At 42.2% G+C, this 20303-nt stretch overlaps 3 protein-coding genes across 8 annotated transcripts in view; 2 read left to right on the forward strand and 1 right to left on the reverse strand.

The window, feature by feature from the left end:
- The window catches only part of pcm1 (pericentriolar material 1), a 38545-nt gene extending 38343 nt beyond the window's left edge, over nt 1–202 (reverse strand). The window contains exon 1 of the mRNA XM_054743821.2: nt 75–202. The gene's annotated coding sequence lies outside the window, so the exon portion shown is untranslated. The remainder of the gene's footprint in view (nt 1–74) is intronic.
- Nucleotides 141–20051, forward strand: LOC107397379 (oxysterol-binding protein 1). 6 transcript variants are annotated; one of them, XM_015977365.3, is made up of 17 exons: nt 141–209; nt 7211–7390; nt 7594–7802; nt 7883–8045; nt 8150–8261; nt 8360–8558; nt 8659–8773; nt 8866–8923; nt 9007–9174; nt 9253–9498; nt 9690–9810; nt 12655–12758; nt 12868–12963; nt 13835–14019; nt 14119–14348; nt 15045–15092; nt 19561–19917. In XM_015977365.3, the coding sequence occupies exons 2-17, from the start codon at nt 7245–7247 to the stop codon at nt 19701–19703; spliced, it is 2343 nt and encodes a 780-aa protein (XP_015832851.2). In that variant the 5' UTR covers nt 141–209; nt 7211–7244; the 3' UTR covers nt 19704–19917. The 6 variants fall into 6 exon arrangements, with proteins under 6 accessions (XP_015832851.2, XP_070406284.1, XP_015832852.1 ...); XM_070550183.1 differs by lacking the exon at nt 141–209 and adding an exon at nt 5302–5400; XM_015977364.3 differs by lacking the exon at nt 141–209 and adding an exon at nt 5396–5506.
- sart1 (spliceosome associated factor 1, recruiter of U4/U6.U5 tri-snRNP) lies at nt 1526–4799 on the forward strand. Its single transcript, XM_015977367.3, has one exon. It carries the CDS (start codon nt 1855–1857, stop codon nt 4165–4167), a length of 2313 nt encoding a protein of 770 aa, XP_015832853.1. The 5' UTR covers nt 1526–1854; the 3' UTR covers nt 4168–4799.
- Nucleotides 20052–20303: the final 252 nt, after the last annotated feature.

The raw sequence follows: 20303 nt of genomic DNA on the forward strand, positions 1-20303 counted from the left end.
CTAACCTAAAGTGTTTTGTTAAAATTCTATGCACATTAGCCATGCCCAACTTCAAAGTGACATTAGCCATTTACCTTTGCTAACTGCCTGGACCCAAATGGCTAACAGAAGCAGCACGATGCTGTTACAAGCAAGCCGATTTGTCATTTATTACTTGGGCTCAATCCATCGTGGGGGGTTTCGTGCTAAAAGACATTTCAGCCATCCAGGTAACAATTTCTTCTATTCTTTCTTATCCTGGCATGATCTGACGATTCTTACTGAGGGAAACACGCAATTCACGTATCTATTATCCTAGGTGACATATTCAAAGGTTTTTTTAATACACAAAATAAAGAATAGTGGTAAACTCGTGTATAGATCTATTGAGAAACTCGCAACAAATGCAATTACAAATATTTTGAAAGATAATTAAAATATCTATTAAGAACTTGATGAAATAGCATTTGATTCAAACTTTATTTATTGAAATACAGCAAGGCAACAGCACTACCACTGTGCCAACATGCAGCCAAAGCATAACAGATTCAAGTAAAATTTAAAATGTAGTATGTATAAAAATGAGTGAAATTAACATGTGAACTGATATGATATCCATAATGTTACACCTACTCCTACCCTAGGATCCACCCATCCCTTCCTCTATTCCACTGCATCTCTTTGTGCACTTCCATCTATGTTGCACTCTGATTCATTTCTACACTATTTTCGCATACTCCTCTGTCGGAGCCTAGTGTTCTTTCCTCTAATCAGTTTATCGTTAGAATCAGATGCAAGTACTGTTACATCCTTGTTTATAGATCGTTTTGGACAAAAGCATCTGCCAAATACATTAGCACAATGCCCTTTTTGATATCTGGAGCTCAATACAGATAAATGCAAAAGCTGAAGTAGAAAAATGTAATTTGAAAAAATCCTTAATGCTGTTGTTGGTAGACAGAAACCATTGCTAGACATCTGACTTTTTCTCTTTGTCTGAGAAGAATTAATTTTGATGTATATCTGAAAGTGATAAACATCCCAGCCATTAAATGTTCAAATGACCGTTTGGAATCAAAAGCATTTTTAAATACTCTAAACCTGGGGGTTTCCAATTGAAATATCAATTACAGTATTAAAATGTGTTTTTACTGATCAGAATGCACTTCTAGATATTATTTCAGTTACGATAAGTAAGAAATACATTTTGATAATGGGAATTATTATAACTTTATCTAAAATTTTAAGTGAATGGAAATGTTTTGCTTCATTAAATGCTATCACGGCTTGCTAAATACAGCAGGTTGCAGGCTGCAACCTTTGCTAAGCTAACAAGCTAAAGTAAAGGAACTGCGCCAAAATAGAGGAGATAGTAAATCGCTGTGTTGCACTTCGTGTACTTTTTGTAAAGTATCAAACAATTTTCCTAAAACATTTAAAAGCGTTTGTTTGTCAGTTAATGTCCGGTTGTTAAAGCCCCAGCCAGCAGGGGGCGATATACAACCAGGGCGAGCAAAGTTTTTTCTACCACTTGACTTCCGGAAACGAATTCGTTGTCGTTGTATGTTCGTTTCGTCGAAGTAGCAAACTTAAAACGTGGTTGTTAGTATTTATGCTGGTGCGAGGTGCTACAAATAAACAAACCAACGAAACTCCACGTATTTTCCACCGATGCTGGATATCGAAAATATGATGCAGTTTTCCCCGAAATGAGTGAGTTTTGACGTGGCTAACCCTTTAGCTTTTGAAGCTAACTCGACCTAGTTGGGAGAAAAGTTCGCGACATTTACCACATCAATACAGCTGAAGAGACTGCGTACGCAGCTTGACTGTGACGGAACTACGACTCTGGAGTTGTAAACAGCGGACGAAATCATGGGTTCTTCAAAGAAACACAAGGAAAAGAGTCGCGATAAGGACGCAGAAGAGCGCCGTCGTGAACATAAGAAGCATCGGCACAAAGAACGAGAGAGAGACAGAGATGCCTCAGATCGGGATGGAACTCGAGAAAAACGAAAACGCTCCAGGTCCAGGGAAAGGAGCAGACGGGATAGTCGCAGCAAAGGGGAAAAAAGCAGTGGCGAGACTCGTATAAAGAGGGAGAAATTGGATCCTGGCTATGAGGAAGGCAGTGCAGAAATACAGCCTCAGAGTGCAAGTGGAGATGCTTCCCTCAGCGTCGAGGAAACGAACAAACTCCGAGCCAAGCTGGGTTTAAAGCCTCTGGAACTCAATGAGAACAAGAAAGAACTTGGAACCAAAGAGGAGCCACTGGTGGCTGAGACCATCAACCCTGTTCTCATCCAGCAGCAGAAAGAGATGAGGGAGAAGCTTGCAGCTATGAAAGAAAAACGTCTCCTCAATCAGAAACTGGGCAAAGTCAAAAACCTTGCAGATGATGATTGGCTCGATGACACAGCCGCTTGGATTGAAAGAAGCAGAAAGCTGGCACAAGAGAAAGAAATGGCAGAGAAAAGAGCCAAACTTCTGGAAGAGATGGATGAGGAGTTTGGTGTCAGCAATCTGGTTGAAGAGGAGTTTGCTCAAAGTAAATTGGATTCTTATTCTTCACGGGATCTCAAAGGCCTCAAAGTGCAGCACAAGGTTGATTCCTTCAAGGAGGGCCACACTGTCATTCTGACCCTGCAAGACAAAGGTGTCCTGGAAGAAGAGGAGGATGTGCTTGTGAACGTGGGACTGGTGGACAAGGAAAAAGCAGAAAAGAATGTGGAGTTGAAAAAGAAAAAGCCTGACTACAAGCCCTACGAAGAAGAGGAGAGTGTGGATGACATGGTCACCTTTAAGCCCCGCACTGTACTTTCAAAATACGATGAAGAAATTGAAGGTGAAAAGAAAAAGAGCTTTCGTTTGAGCACATGGGGATTTGCTGATGGGGAGCGAGAACGGGAGCTGCAGGCTATGAAAGAAACGCTGCAAAACCAGGCCCAGTCTTTGGAAATGCCTGCTCTTGCTATCGCTTCGGAGTATTACACGCCTCAGGAAATGGTTGGCTTTAAAAAGACAAAACGCCGTGTGAAGAAAATCAGGAAGAAGGAGAAGCAGACAATTGCAGATGAGCTCCTTGATGACACTCGCAGCTCTGACTTTGGCTCCCGAGCACGAGGTCGGGGCCGCAAACAGGACAACGAAGAGGAGAATACAGGCAAGGGCGAGCGTTGGCCACATGAAATCCCCCAAATGTCTGATGACATCAGGACGGCAGAAATGGAAATGAGTGATGAAGAAAACTTCACGCCTCCTGAGCCAGCTGTAATTGAGGAGGATGAGGCAGAGCAGGAGCTGCAGAAACAACTGGAGAAACAGAGGAAGCTGAGGCAGAAGCAGCTTCTCAAAGACTCCGGGGAGAAGGTGGCAGAGCAGATCAGACGGTTTGTTAAAGGCGGTGACGAAAATGATCCTGACAAGAGGAATAACATTGTCTTCAATGCCACCTCTGAGTTCTGCAGAACTCTGGGTGATATTCCAACGTATGGACTGTCTGGAAACAGGGAAGACCAGGAGGATATCATGGACTTTGAACAGGAAGAAGAGAAAGATGATGCTGGAGATTCAGACTCCGAAATGGATGAAAATATTGGGTGGAGCACAGTTAACCTGGATGAGGAGCAAAATCATGCTGAATTTTCCACAGCCTCTGCCACTATCCTGGATGAGGAACCCATCGTGAACTCTGGCCTTGCTGCTGCTTTACTGCTGTGCAAAAATAAAGGGCTGCTGGACACGCAAATGCAAAAGGTGGCTCGTGTCAAAGCAACAAAGGGGTCCCTGCCTAATGACAACTACTGCATCGAGGACAAGATGGGCTTTGATGATAAGTACAGTCGCCGGGAAGAATACAGAGGCTTCACGCAGGATTTCAAGGAAAAGGATGGATATAAACCCGACGTCAAAATTGAGTATGTGGATGAGTCTGGGCGCAGACTCACCCCAAAAGAGGCATTCAGGCAGCTTTCGCATCGTTTCCACGGCAAAGGTTCTGGAAAGATGAAAACTGAAAGGAGGATGAAAAAGCTGGAGGAGGAAGCGCTGCTGAAGAAGATGAGCAGCAGCGATACACCTCTGGGGACGGTGGCTTTGCTTCAAGAGAAACAGAAATCTCAGAAAACGCCGTACATCGTCCTCAGTGGCAGTGGGAAGAGCATGAATGCAAACACCATCACTAAATAAATATGTAGGGGAAAATGATTATTGTTGTAGCTCTTTTGAGATTATTGCTAGTTTATGGTCTTGCTTCAGTGTTGATATAACAATAGTATAAGAAAATCAGTACAGGTGTAAACTATTTCATTTGTCTTGTGAATTTCCTAAAAGAACAATAATTTAAACCACAAATTGTTTTTGAAACTTTTTTTTTCTGCTAAAATATGATTAATGGATTCAGTTATTATTGGAGGTGAATTTTTGAACAATATATGGGCAATTTTTACAAATCAGATAAAGGAAAAAAATTTCTGGTCACAAAACTAAAACAGGATAACTTGCATCATTGCACCTTTAAGCTCAAACAAGAACAACGTTAAAAAATGGGATGCAAGCATGTTTTTCAAAAGGTCATTAGAAATTTTAAATGCTGATCAGTTTCTGTTTTATGTCACCTGCTCTTTGTGATTAATTTTCTGCCTCAGATAATATACGAGTGAGAGTTGTTTCATATTTGACCTTAAACTGGGAACTGAAATCTTTGTAAAACCACCCTAGGTAAAACTGGAGAGCCTGGATCATTCACTGAAACAGCTGTTAGGATAATATCGTTTGATCTGTCTTTAAATTCTGAATAAATAAAGTGCATCTGTTGATGATTTAATGTCTAAACATAATTTTTAAAAGTTATACACTTATATTGTACATAAAATTTGCAATTCAAATATATATATATATATATATATGAATTGCAAATTCTATTGCACAACATGTCATAAAACACTTAAAATAACAAAGCTCAAAATTTAGGGAGTTCAAGACATTTCACTTTTTGTAGTTTGTCAATAGCTGTGGCTAATAACAGTATTGAAAATCATATATAGTATATTTTTTGTTATTTGATAATTATTGAAATAGCAGTAGTTGTAGTTCAGTAAATATTTAGGCCTGTTCAAGTTCCGGTTGTGTGTGCGCAGAAGGCTTTTGCAGCATACCACGTGGCTACAGCTCAGAAATCTTTTAAATGAACTAGTTTCTTTTTCCGTTCATAAACTAGTATTTCTTAAACATTTAATCGCTGTTTAACCAGCCTAACCTCCCTACTTAGCGACTGCAATTAGTTTTTGACGGCGACCGTGAGCGGAACCCTGTTCAGCAATTGGGAGTTGCGGCCGAGCCCAATTCCGATACACAACCTGTAGCAATTCGCTCAAAGCTAACCGCTAACGTAATCTAACGTCACGTCATGATCGCTGAGAGGTAAGTGATGTTATGTAGAGCTACGCAGCCGGTTTGTTGCCACAGTTATTCCACGAAGAAATTAAACGACACGAGACCGCACAGCTGAAATCTTTAGAGGCGATGTGTAAGCTCGTTTTCCAGCTTTCTGACACCGTGTAGCTCACAGGCAGCTTAGTGGCGGGTACGGAGAGTTTAAGTAGCTTTAATTTTGGGAGCCGGTGTTGTGCCATAAATCGATCACTGCCAAAAAATGATTAGCTTAGTTTTGTCCAGTTCGGAAGTTGTTTTAAGTGTTGCTATTTGTCTTAAACGTTCACAATGAGGATATATTAATCCTTTTTGCAATATTTGCGATTGAAAGATGGTTTGTGGTAAGAACTGGCTTTCTTTATGTTACAGCCTTGATGCTAAAAAAATAAATAAACAATGTAAAATGGCGCCCTGTATTGAATGTAAACGTTGTATAAATGTAAATGAACAATTCTCCAGCGATTTGATTTTTTCCCCTTCCTTTCTTTAGTGGCTAATCATTTTCTGGCAGCGAGTCGATTTATGGCACAACACCGGCCTCGGTTTTCTCGGTGTAACCTACATCTGCGGTGATCATTTGATACTTTTGTCTCGTTTTAGCAAAACAACCATTGATTTTGATCAACGTGAAAGGCTAACGGAATATTTAAATAATTAGAAACGCAAATTCTTTTCATGTGAAATGTATTTAGGTATCTGTTTAAATATATCCCGTGTTAAAGTGTTAAGTAATAAAAATTATTTAAAAGGCATGTTTAAATAAATTATACGGAAATAAACCGTTCTGTCTGCAGAGAAGTAATTAGAGCAACGCAACAATATTACACCATTTTCCTGTCACGTTTAATTAAAATAAAAATTTCCATTCATACATTTTTAAGCGCTTATCCGGAGTCAGGTCAGGGGCAGCAGCCTGTCGAGAGGCTCATACTAACCTCTACCTTCTGATGAAGCCAACAGGACCACATCATCTGCAAAAAGCAGACACTTAATCCTTAGGCCACCAAAACGGATCACCTCAACACCTTGGCTGCGCCTGGAAATCCTGTCCATAAAATTTATGGACAAAGGACAGCCTTGGCGGAACTTTCACCGGAGCCCGACTTACTGCCAAAAATGTGGACCAAGCTCTGACACGAGCCATACAGGGACCTAACAGCCCGTATCAAAGGGCCTGGTACCCCATTCTCCCGGAGTACCCCCCAAGGGACGCAGTCGAACGCCTTCTCCAAATCCACAAAACACGTGTAGACTGGTTGGACAAACTCCCACACACCCTTCAGGATCCCACTAAGGGTATAGAGCTGGTCCAGTAGTCCACGGCCAGGACGAAAACCACATTGCTCCTCCTGAATCCAAGGTTTGACAATCCGATGGACCCTCCTCTCCAGAATTCCTGGATAGACCTTACTAGGAAGGCTCAGGAGTGTGATCCTCCTGTAGTTGGAACACACCCTGCAGCCCCCTTTTTTAAATGGGACCACCACCCCAGTCTGCCAATCCAGTGAAACTGCCCCCGATGTCCATGTGATATTGCAGAGCTGCGTCAGCCATCACAGCCCCACAACATCCAGAGCCTTAAGGAACTCCGGGTGGATCTCATCCACCCCTGGGGCCTTGCCACCAACGAGTTTTGACCACTTCCATGACCTGATAAGACCCGATAAAAATGTTATTGTTTTTAATTTGTTCGTATTTAATTTATGATTTACACCATATTAGTATCATTGTGGGTTTTATGGTATGAAATAGTTGTTCATGATGGCTTTTATTCATATGATGTTTTTTCATTCCCTAGGATCTAACATCAATCAGTGGAACAAGCTGTTGAGATGTCGGAGCCCAAGCCTCCTGCTCCCACTTCCACTCCCACCCCCGGTGACACGTACAAGGGCTGGCTCTTTAAATGGACTAATTACATTAAAGGTTACCAGAGGCGATGGTTTGTTCTCAGCAATGGACTGCTGTCTTATTACAGGTCAGTTATAGGAAGTAATAGACCAGCGAAGGTTTTCATTTATTAAGAAAGATTTTATTTAGGTGACCAATTGTTTTACAGACAGATTGATCGGCAGTCTAAGTAGAATTAAATAGATGATATTATGCAATAATAAACCTAGCCATCTAAAGTAGCATTGACTGCTAACAAGATTGTTTTTTTACTCCTATGTCATTTTCTAGAACTCAGGCAGAGATGGGTCACACATGCAGAGGCACAATAAACTTGGCCACTGCTAACATTGCTGTGGAGGATTCGTGCAATTTTGTCATTTCCAACGGTGGGGCGCAGACCTATCACCTGAAGGCTAGCTCAGAAGTGGAGCGCCAGCGATGGATCACTGCACTGGAACTTGCCAAAGCAAAGGCTGTCCACATGCAGGCGGAATCTGGTGAGACAATGAACAAATAAACCCTGAAATAGTATATCTCATTGGTGGTTGTCAACAGTTCCCCTTTTCCTGTTCTTCAGACGATTCCAGTGATGATTTCCCCACAGCCGCCCCTGTTTCAGCACAGGGTGGGAGCTCCTGCATCTCAGAAGTTCAGTCCACGTTACGCACCCTTAGCAGCAAGGTGGAGGACCTGATCACTTGCAATGATCTCATTGTCAAACATGGGTCTGCTCTCCAAAGGTATTGATGAATGTTAGACACAAAGAACAAACGCTGTAGGTTTTATTAAAGTTGTTGGATTATTATTTTTTTGCTCATTGAGGGTTTTTTATTTAAAAACTCAGGTCTTTATCAGAACTGGAAGGGCTGCGTGTTGGCGGGGACACGGGGGAGAAGATCAGACAAGTCACAGAGAGGGCCACGCTTTTCAGAATCACCTCTAATGCAATGATCAACGTAAGTTTTATTGACCTTTTTCTTGTGTTTGTCAGGGATGAGTGAAGAAAACTGCTGCTGGGTGTTTTTGCTGACATGTTTGTTTTGTATTCCCTAAGGCGTGTAGAGACTTCCTCTCCATGGCCCAGAGTCATAGTAAACGCTGGCAGAAGGCCTTACAGATGGAAAGAGACCAGAAAATCCGTCTGGAGGAGACGTTGGAGCAGCTAGCTAAACAGCACAATCACCTGGAGAGAGCTTTCAGAGGAGCTACAGTCCTCCCTCGATCGTTTAGTAATCCCACTCTAGCCGACAAAGGTATGGATCTCATTCCCAGTGAAGCTTCTCGTGTTTTGCCGCTTATCTCCTCCAACAGGTAAGCCTTGGGGTGATTTATTTTCTGCTGTATCATCATAAGGTGGTGCTTTGGTTAAAGGCGATGCCAGTGACGAGGATGATGACAATGAGTTCTTTGATGCAATGGAAGACCCTGCAGAATTCATCACTGTTCCAGCTGACCCCAAGTTTCATAGGTTGTTATTGTTAGTCTTTATAATGGAGACGTTTTTGTTCCTCTTTCTTGTTTGTTTCATAATCGATGCGTCCTCCTCCTCCTGCTCTCCAGGAGATCTGGCAGCAACGTCAGCGGGATCAGCACCGAGACTGGAACGGACGATCAGTCGGTAAATGTGCTGGTTTTGTTTATTTTTAAGAGTTCTTCACTTACAAAAGCTATATTAATCTGTTTTGTTTTTTCTTCCTACAGTTTGATGATCTGTCTTTGGCCTCCAATACGGAGTCTCCACAGCCCCTTGAGCTGGAGCCGGTCAGACAAAGACGAACTGTAATCCCCGACAAACCCAACTATTACCTCAATTTGTGGAGCATCATGAAGAACTGTATTGGGAAAGAGCTCTCAAAAATACCAATGCCTGTAAGAAGTCCCCCCAATTTATAACTCCTGATTTGATTTTCCGTTTCAAAATGGTGAGGACCCCCCCTCTTCCCCCAGGTGAATTTCAACGAGCCCTTATCAATGCTGCAGCGTTTGTCTGAAGACCTGGAGTACTACGAACTTCTGGATAAGGCTGCAAAGTGTCACAGCTCTTTAGAGCAGATGTGTTATGTGGCAGCTTTCACCGTTTCCTCCTACTCCACCACCGTCCACCGCACAGGAAAGCCGTTCAATCCTCTGCTTGGAGAAACGTTTGAGCTTGATCGACTCAAAGAGAGCGGTTTTCGCTCACTGTGTGAACAGGTATTTGGGGGAAAAGGTGTTTGTTTCTCTTTAGCTTCGTACAGCTTTAGCTCTTTAACAGGATAACTTTGGGATTTCAGATTATTTTCCAAATAGTTAAAAATTTTGGCCTGAGGTGTTGCAAAAAAAATTCTAAGCGTTAATCATCACTTCGCTGCTTTGCTCTTTTCAATGCTCTCACTACTGTCTAGGTGAGTCACCATCCACCTGCTGCAGCACATCACGCCTTCTCTGAAAAGGGCTGGACCCTTAGACAAGAGATCACACTGGCCAGCAAGTTTAGAGGAAAATACCTTTCTATTATGCCTCTGGGTAAGTCTTATGTATGGAAGCTAATGGCCGTCAGTGTGTGTGTGTGTGTGTGTGTGTGTGTGTGTGGGGGGGGGCAGTATATCCTAAGAATGCAATAGTCAGTCGTAACGTGAGATAAGTCTCGCTTTGATGAGAGACTTTCTTGTACTGACACGTTTAAAAAGATGAGAATGGTCTTGTTGGTAAAATGGCGTTCTCCTCAGAATGAACGAGGCAGTTGTTCTTGATGTTAAACTTTTAGGAAGTCCAGCAGCAGCGACCAGTGTTGGGAGTAACGCCGTTTAAGTATAACGGCGTTCTTTTATAGGTAATGGAATAATCTAATTAATTACTTTTCCCGCCGTTGCAACGCCGTTACCGTTACTGGGGACGGGAGGTTGTGCGTTACTATGTGCTTGTCGAACGTTGAGCAGCAGGCTTTCTGACCGCCACACTTCAGCTGCAGGCAGGGAGAGAGAGGTGTCGGTAACACACTTACAAACACGATGATGATTAGCCGGGTGGGCGGAGACCCTCACTGTCTCAGTCACTTCCTGCTGTAGACACAACGGGAATAACTCCGTTTAAAATAACCGCGTCAATAAAAAATATTTCTTTCTGTAACGAGCAAACTAATTAATTACGTCTTCTTTTATCAAAACGTCGTTTCTGTTACTGATAAGGAAATGCGTGCGTTAAGCAGCGCGGTGTATTGAAGCTGTCATCAGCTGATCAGGAGCTAAAGAGGCAGATGTTTAAGAGCATCACGGCCCGTGAAGAACGAGGAAGACGTGATGAATATTCTACTGCTGCAGACCCCCGCAGATTTGTTGCTGCAGCAGCGAATCTGCGGGTCTGCAGCCGTGCCCTAGCGTGACAGCGGGATGCCCTGAAGGTCTGCTCACCTGTTCACCGCTCAGACATCCTGATCTTCTACCTTCCTAGATGATCCAGCTGTAACCTGTTTCTGATCATGTCTTTAGTCCTGCTGTAACACTGATGCATCAGTCTCAAACGACATGGAGCTCAGGTGTTATTAGAACTACCTGTGTGTGTTTACCACCCAGCTTCAGCTCTTCTGTGGTTGGGTCTGACCCAAGTTAGTAAATGTAAGTCCTCCATCAGATCTGTGCCTCTTCTAGTGTCATTTTAAAGGATATTTATTTATTTATTTAACCATTACTAAATTACCAGCAACAGAAATGCTAGTAAAAACACACAGTTATGTGAAGCTGGAAAAATTAGAATACTGTGCAAAATTACATTTATTTCTGTAATTTAACTAGACTGAGAGACCATTTAAAGGCTCGGGAACCTTTACAGGTGTTTCTATTTGCAATTTTAAATTTTAGCTGATTGGGGTCTTGTTAAATATCACACAGTGACCTTTTAATAGTCTAGATTAGTGTAATGTTCCTGTTAGTAGTTCCTCCTGTTAAGTGCTTATTTGTTTAAATTATTCAGGTTTATATAAAACATTTGGACATACATTTTATTATGTTCAGTCATTAGTCATTTATATTTTACTATTGTAGTAATTCTTGCATTCTTTAATGAAAAAAGTAACTAAGTAGTTACTTTTGTTGGTAATTAGTTACTTTTATGATCTTGTAACTCAGTTAGTAACTGAGTTACTTTTTTGACAAAGTAATCAGTAACTATAACTAATTACTTTTTTAAAGTAACATTCCCAACATTGGCAGCGACACAGTACCGGGAAGAATAACCGCTGTACACTGCATAAATCAAGAGTATTGCACTTGCTATTGGCTCTTCTCTGTCGTCTGCTACACTCACACCCCATTGCCAAGGCAACAGACTGACAGCTTTTCATGCCGAGAAAAGCCTGTTGTAACAGGCGCATAACACCAAAAAACCCACAGATTTCCCACACAAAAGGAACATGTTTAATGTAATGTTGTTTCATTCATGTAAAAAGTTATTAATAAGAAAAAGCATAAACAGGAAGTCAACTTTTACTTTGAAAGCTGGACCTCAACTAGAAAGTGGAAGTACCGCAAATATGCGTGGACCAGAAATCCACATGAGGGCCGTTGTCTCTGTTCGTTGTTTTCAAAGTGGAGGACGGCCTGATGGACGTCTACAGGAATATGTTCATCTGACCAATTACAGAGGCCCTCTGGCTCTTCTCCCTTTGCTACATCTGGACGAGATTCAAACATCTCACAAGGTGTTTGGCATTTCACCGTTAAGAGCTAGCTCATTATTACGAGATATTAAATCATGAGCAACGTTCTTATTACAAGATACTGCTTCTATATTTGTTCCTGCGTTGGCTGTGAAACGCTTCTGTCTGGGATGTGTGTGTGTGTTGGAAGACTGATCTCAAAATTAAAAGGAAGTTATCCTGCTAATGTATTAGTGATGGTTGTTTTAACGTTCAGCCAACAGGCTATGATGCAATGGGCTCCTTGTAAACTAGAAATGCATCCATGTGAAATTCTGGCTGGATAACGATGTATCGCCGTTACGGCCGAAAAACGATGTTTTGCGATACATATACACACACGCTGACATTTATGCTTCTGAAATCTGCAGGTTCTGTATAGACTGAAGCTGAATATTTTAATGTCTTGTTTTATTCTTATAAAGTGCAAATGAGAGTGTGTGTGTGTGTGACATCATCACCTCCCCTCACCTTTGAAACAGAAACAAGGTGGAAAAAATGTTGGTTGTTATTATTGGCTCAATTTTACTTACCGGACCGATATTGATTTGTTGAAAATTGACTAACATCGGCCGATATCGATGCAGATCTATCGTGCATCCCTTTTGTAAACTGTGTCCTTATGTATTGATTTAGTGTTTTGGGAGAATAAGCGTCATTACCCCGTCTGTCACCAGGTTCTATCCAGTGTTTATTCGATAAAAGCAACAATCACTACTCTTGGAAAAAAGTCACCACAACTGTTCATAACATTATTGTTGGGAAATTATGGATTGATCAGGTAAGCACAAAACTAATGAACTTAAAGTGATTTGTTTTTCTGCTAGTACCGCATGACGGTCTGTAGTTCGCTTGCTGAGGCTTTTGGAACATCTCTGTGTTTGTGGCAGTCCGGTGAGATCGATGTGGTCAACCACAAGACTGGAGATCGCTGCCACCTAAAGTTTACTCCCTACAGTTACTTCTCCAGAGATGTACCACGAAAGGTATTTAGTTGGGTTTAACAATTCCACGTCATCATTTGCTTTATCACAAATTTACAGTAGGGATGTCCGGTACTATCGACCAATGTGAAATTGAAATGTAATATGGTAAAGTATTGTTTTGTACTCTTATTGACAAAACTACTCTTCAGCTACTGCTGCTCTCACTCAAAATGTCAAATATGACTGATCTGAGGTTTAGTTTTTGAGATATTTTAGTTTGTTTGGCCCAACAGGCCTAACTTAAATTGAAGTAGTTATATTTTGCACAGATAATGCTTAAATATAAATATGATGGGAGCAATGTGATGTTAGTGACCTAAAATGGTTTAGTTTTGTTTATGAGGGACCCTACATGTGTTTTATGGGCCATTCCCACCTGTACCGGGTCAGCCCGGGCCGGGTAGCCCCAGTCGGCCCCAGCCTGGCCCGGTTGATTCCCCACATCCTTGCCTTAAGCCCATGTGGGCTGATTCTACCCACCAATCAGAGGCTTGCTCTAATGGAAGGAGTGAATTTGCTGTCAGCAGTGGGCGTGTTGGCCCTGGTCGGCCTGAAGCAGACCCCCTCGAGAAGAGGGCTGAGAATGAGCCTTGGTTGACCCGGAAAAATACCAGGCCACCCAGATATGTAAACAACCTACGCTACCCGGCCCGGGCCGACCCGGTACAGATGGGAATGGCCCACTAGTATCAGTTCATATCTGTATTAGGAGTTAGACTACATCGGTACATCAGAAATCCGTAAGAGCTGATATAAAACATCCATCATTTACAGTTTATTGAAATAGTTTATTCTGTAAAAGGATGTAGACGTGTAAGAGGTCCAAACCTAATTTGACAGCTTCCATAACTGAGAGTTGTGTCCGTCCCAGGTAACTGGAGTGGTGACGGATAAGGATGGAAAGGCTCATTATGTGCTGTCAGGAACATGGGATGAGAGGATGGAGTTTTCCAGAATAATGCAAAGCAGCAAAGGTGAGAACGGCTCTGAAGGAAGACAGAGGACTGTGTATCAGACCCTCAAAGCCAAAGAAATCTGGAAAAAGAACCCTTTACCGTAAGTTTTTGTTTTAAAGAATCCAAGGACTATCACAAATGCATCAGTTAGGTGTTGCAGCTTAAAGTTGGATTATGTTTTATGGTGATGAAATTGCAGAGAGGCAGCAGAGAATATGTACTACTTCTCCTCGCTTGCCTTGACACTCAATGAACCCGAGGAGGGGGTGGCATTGACGGACAGTCGGTGGCGCCCTGACCAGCGGTTAATGGAGGAAGGCCGCTGGGAGGAAGCTAACGCAGAGAAGCAAAGACTGGAAGAGAAACAGCGTTCTGTTCGTCGAGAAAGAGAAAGGGAAGCTGTTAAAGCGTCCAGCACACCCGAGGAAGGTACCAAACTATGTAGAGGCCTTTTCTTCCTGGTGTTTATTTTTCATGTTTCTGTTCGATGTTTCACCGTCATTTCAGCATTTTGTCTCTTTGCCTCGACGATACATCATCTATTCAATTTTAGCCACATTTACCCTATGGTGACGCGGTCAGGCCCTAATAGGATCATGGTGTTGTGCGTGCGGACCATACACACGGTCACTCTCATGACTCTGATTGGCCTGGCGGTGTGCAGTCAAGGCACCCGACTGAACTGAACTAAACTGGTTTTAGACAAAGGGATTGTAACATTTAAATCACACCCTGACTAAGCTCGGGTAGAAAAAGCCAGCAACGGCAACCCGAATCATCCTCTGACTGCAGCTCGGACTGGGCGGAGCTGCGGCGGCAGCTCGATGACTAACCGTCTCGGGGAGGAGCCCACGGCAGCACCGCTTCTTGTCAGAGTCTCCCAAAGTGACACTGCTCACCCCTGCCCAGGTCGAGCTGACCATAGTGTAAATACGCCATCATTGCTGTTTAAAAAGAAACTGCTTTTAAAGTAATCTACTGCTAAGTATGAGTTGTACAGCAGCAATGGGATCAGTGGTGAAAAGGCCTCAGTCTGGTTTCATCATTTAAAAGCTAACATCCATCATAGCGTTCTTGTCTGTGTAACCACGGTGCATTATCTTCATCCATGTTTGTTCCATGTAGCTGATGCACAGGAGCCTGGCGCCACAGCAAGTGAGGTTTCTGATGAAAGCAAGTATCAAAATCAAAATGATATTTTTAAAAGTGCTCTGTGCAGCATACTTACCAGAGTGGTGAGAAAGGGCTGTATAACAAATAAAACCTGGGTAAATTCAGAAGTCGTGTTGGAAATGGACTTCGGACGCATGCAACACACGGCACTTTTAGAAATGAAACAGCAGAAGTTGTGTGAATTTAGTTAGTGACTCTTGGTTTGTTTTTATGCTGGGGCTTGCTCAGCTGATACAAAGGACCCCCCCCCCCCCCCCTTACTCCTGTTGCATGCAAGTATCTTCTGACAGTTTCACTCATTAGCCACGTTTGCATGCGCACAATTAATCAGATTGAACGCCAAATCAGATGAAAAATTCTGCACATAAACATGTCAATCGAACTATTCTGATCCGATTCGGCCCGATCGGAACGAAATTCCAATCCGACAGAGAGGTGGCTTTGTCCGATCATCAGTCCGATTGATGTGCATGTACACAGCCATTCAGGTTGCTGGAGAAAAACAATGCCCACTGCGCATGTGTGCAACAGCCAGCGAGCCTCCCCGCCGTCATTTACACTGCCTGACTTCAATAAATGACGGCCTAATTGACGGGTGTCGGCTTTTAAATATGATGGCAAGCGTCCCCGTTTCTATAATATCTCATCCAGAACTTACATTTTGTGGAAGTAAAATAAAAATCTGATTATTGCACAAATCATTGACAAACATGTTCAAGTCTGTACTGGAAACTAGGGTTGTCACGGTAACTGGTGTAGCGGTTACCATGACTGGTAAAAAAAGTTGATAACAATAATAACTGTCTTGTTTTTTAAAAAACTATATTATCTCGGTGGATTACCGTGACTGCGGTGTAGGCGCGGTGACCCTTACCAGCCACCGTATCATCTGCTGAAGTTGCTGGCGGCACATGCAGAGCCGTGTCCAGGACTTTTAAAATGGGGTGGCCCATGTGGGGCACTTGTTTATGCATGGGTGGCACCAATGGTTATGCTTATTTGTATTTACACAAATCGTTAATTTAGTTATTTTTTTACTTTCTAGTGAGTTTTTGAGTTTCACATTGCACAATCACCATTTTTTCCTCTTCATCTTCTAGTTTTGTGGTGGTTAGCAAGTCACCTCTTGTTGCATTACTGCCACCAACTGGAGTTGAGTGGGACTCTAAATACTATTTATGTAAATATGAAAAAATAAATAATATTAATACTACAGAAATGTTCTGTAGGTCTGGGCTATTAAACAATGTTAAAGGTGCATGCTACTACCACACTATTTTGGAGTTTACAACCCAAGCCTTTTGTCAACAATGTAAAGTCAATTTAAACTGGAACTTGGTAGGATGGCACCTGGAGTGGCCAATCAGATTCTAAGGGTGGCATGTGCTACCCCAGGCCACTCCCTGGACACGCCCCTGGGCACATGCACACTTTGTTGTTTACAACCAAAACTTTCTTGAAGCTAAAGCTGAAATAATGGCCAAAGGAGGAGACGGCAGCGATCAGGACATTTATTATCCCTCAAAGAAGACAAAGTGGGAAGTACGGGCATCTTTTGGATATTTGAAGAATGCCGAGGGACAGTTGATAGAAGACGGCTATCCTGTTTGCAGCACGTGCAGAAAAAGTGTCTGTGAAAGGCAGCAACGCTTCAAATCTCATGATACATCTGCGTGACCATCACCCACAACTCTACAGTCAACGCAAGGCAAGCTAACGTTAGCGTTTTAGCTAAAATGCGTGATCCGAGGATTTGGGTTGAGGGAGAATGCAACGAGTCGCTATATAAAGCAGCCGCAGCGCCGCTACCTGCATATAAACGTGTCGCGGACACCGCCATGTTGAAATGACGCTATGCATTACGGGGCTCCCAGGGGCAGATAAGAGTTGGTCTCTCTCCGAGAATAATTATGAATTTAACAATGATTACTGCCTGATGACATTTTCCCACATCTGCAAAGCTCACTGGAACACAAACCGAGGACAATATTTTCCTGATATAGGGTTTATTACTCAAGTAAGGGTAAAAAAAGTATCTGATTAGAAGGCTACTTGAGTACTGAGTATCATCTGGTCTAATATTTTTTAAATGATGACATCAAACAGACATAAAATAAGAAGTTATGGGCAAATATTGGTATTTTAAACACTAAAGGGAAAAAATGTAAACAAATAAACAACATAATTACAAAATAACACATTTTAGGCAAAATTTAGACACAAACTGAGGACGATATTTTCCTGACATAAAGGGTTTATTTAGTTGTGTGAAAATATAGCATGTTTAAAAAAAATACCGCGATAATACCGAAAACCGTGGTAATTTTGGTCACAATAACCGTGAGGTTACATTTTCACACCGTGACAACCCTACTGGAAACATGCAGATTCATTTCAGGTTTGCAGCACGGTCCCTGTTTCTGTGAAGCAGCAGCTGTTTCTGCAGCAGGTGCTCGTAAAGAAGACGGTAACATCAGTTAAACGGACCCGGTTTGGGCTTAAAGAGGCTGATGTTGAGTAGAAAAACATCCTCAGTTAAATATTCTGGGTGACTATCTGTGTAAAAGCATGTTAACGCAGATGAGATGCAGTTTGTTTATTAAAGCTTGATGAACACAGGCTTCTAAACTTTCTGAACATCTCCTGTTATTTAGTTTGAACCAAGTTTCAGCTGATTGGCACATTTTATTAATAATAAGCCACAATAGAGCTCAGTAATAAACATGAGTCTGAACCCCCCACCCCCGCTCTGCAGCGCTGCGCGTCAGACCCGCGGGACAGCTGATCAAGAGGCAGAGACGAGGATAACCCTCCCTTATTTTAATATTGTCAACAATAAAACACAGCAAAGCAAATATCTGCACTTATGCACTGAAGAAACCCTAACGTCTATGAGCAAAAAAAAAAAAAACATGACATTGATTAAATGAATCAGGAAAGCAGGAAGAATTGTTTTTTTTTCTGTTTTTACATTTTTCATTTAGTTTCATGACGTTTATTAACTTTTTTTTCTGGGAAAGAAAACTGCACATGCTCAACCTATTTAATCTGTTGGAGTACTTGGTGCATATAAACTCACGGCATGATTCGATCCTTTCAGTTAGTGTATGCATGTAAACAGAGATTCAGGATTTCCGACCAAGATTTGAATCGGATTGGAGAAATGTATCGCATCATGTAAACGTGGCTACTGTTCTCTGTAACTATAATATTTAAGTTTTCCATTTCAAAAACCCCCAAAACATTTATTCTTTGTTTTTCCCTTCAGTCCCTCACGGATCACCAGTCTCTTCTTACATAAGCAAGTATTTTGAAAACACGAGACTAGCAATAAAATGACGTCTCTCTTTCCTGTAATTTAGTCAAATCTAGATTAGAAAAGCCTTCTTGAGATTTAAACAATTCACCTAATGTCCTCTTTACACATTTTATGATGTGCTGTTTGTTAGTGGAAGGCAAAGAAGGTCCTTATAGAGCTCAAGTCAAAAGCAAGTGTCATCTGCCCTGCCCTCCATTATCAACTGTCCCGTAGAGCGGCTGAGAAGGACTAAAATCCAGAGTAGTCCCATGTGTTTTGATTGAGACTGGCCTTTGTGTGTTAAATAATTTAGAGTTCAAATCAAAAATCAGTTGGTTTTTTTTTTTGTCTGAATTAGGAATTGACTGATAGCGTGGTAAGTCGTCCAATGGCTACAACCTGTAGACAGAGCTGAGTCGATGGGTGGAAGCTACGGTTGTCTTTCAGACCGTCTTCACACACAATTGGACAGGGCTAGGACCAGAGCAATGAACAACATGACATATTCATTGCTACAAAGATGTGTCAACAGTGCGAGTTCGCCATTAAGTACCTCAAAGAAAAGACCAAGTAGAAATAAACCATAGTTAATGCCAAAGCTGTTTGAAATGAGTGCTGCTCCTGAGCTGACACCATCTTTGTAGCTTTTCTCCATCGCAGCTCTGGTGCTAAGTCTGCCCAACATCTCTATAAAATGGAGCGCTGTGACTGGCCTGACCTAAAATTGTTTGAGCCAATGGTAGACCTGCTGAGGCTACAGTGGAGCGTGGCTAGACCAACGTGCAGAGCAAAATCTCTTGCTGCAGGTTTGTCTAGACTTCTAGGCTTACATACCTATTTAATAGAGCTGATTTAAAGTCAGGCACAGCCATGGACAGCCCTTTAACACTGTTAAATTCGGAGTTCAGAAATGTTGTCCTCCTACTGTTATTGGAGACATTTTAGCCTGCAGGCAAGGCAGAAACCATCTAAATGTGTGCCTGAATTGGCCCAAAATCAACAGGCCGTTGGCTGACCATGACCTCTGCATATCTGCATCTGCATAGAAACCCCATATCGGTCAATCTCTAATCTGACCAAAACACAACCATGATTGGCTTTTCTAGTGGTCACTTCAGGTTAGTGCAAATTCTCCTTTTGCTAAAGTATTTTGTCTCCACTACTTTTCAGATGCCCATCCAGACAGCTACCAGGCGCTGTGGTTTGAGAAGATTCACGACTCCGTATCGGGAGAGACGCTGCATGTCTACAAGGGAGGTTACTGGGAGGCGAAGGATCAAGGAAGCTGGGAAATGTGTCCAGATATCTTCTGATCACACCTAAAACCAGTTGCAGGACAGAAGACAGTCAGCAGCAGGGCCCTTCCTTCACTTTGCTGAATAAGTCATGAATCAAGCCTTACGTGAATCATAGCGTCATCGCGACACTCCTTCCTGCTGGATCAGGGCCGTTTGGGCTCCACTCCTGTTGCATCGTTGTGATGTTTAGAGCTCCTTCTCACTGCCTCACAAACTTGTCCCCTGCTTGCTTCCAGTGTTTCAGGTCCAGTTCTTGAATGAAGTACATTTTCCTCACTAGCTGATTCATCTGAGGCAGAATTTTCCCTGACGATGTGTGATTATATTTGTTTTTGTTAATAGAAGGAAATGGCTCTTTACATGTGGCGGTGTTTCCCAAATGTTGGAAAACAAACTACGTCGTTTTTGGTGTCACAAACCAACAATGCAGCAATTTTCTTTGAATTTCTGGCGACTTCTGGTGCTACTCTAGTGAAGCTCTGCCACTGGAGACGTAGTCAGTCTGTATATTCATCTTTTACTTTTATTCCTTACAGACATAATCCTTTATTTTAGAAAGTATGACATGGAAGTGATAAAATATAGTTGCTCTGCTTTGATTGCAGTCATTTTAAA

This window comes from Nothobranchius furzeri, chromosome 4 (assembly GCF_043380555.1).
Source record: "Nothobranchius furzeri strain GRZ-AD chromosome 4, NfurGRZ-RIMD1, whole genome shotgun sequence".
Classification (NCBI taxonomy): domain Eukaryota; kingdom Metazoa; phylum Chordata; class Actinopteri; order Cyprinodontiformes; family Nothobranchiidae; genus Nothobranchius; species Nothobranchius furzeri.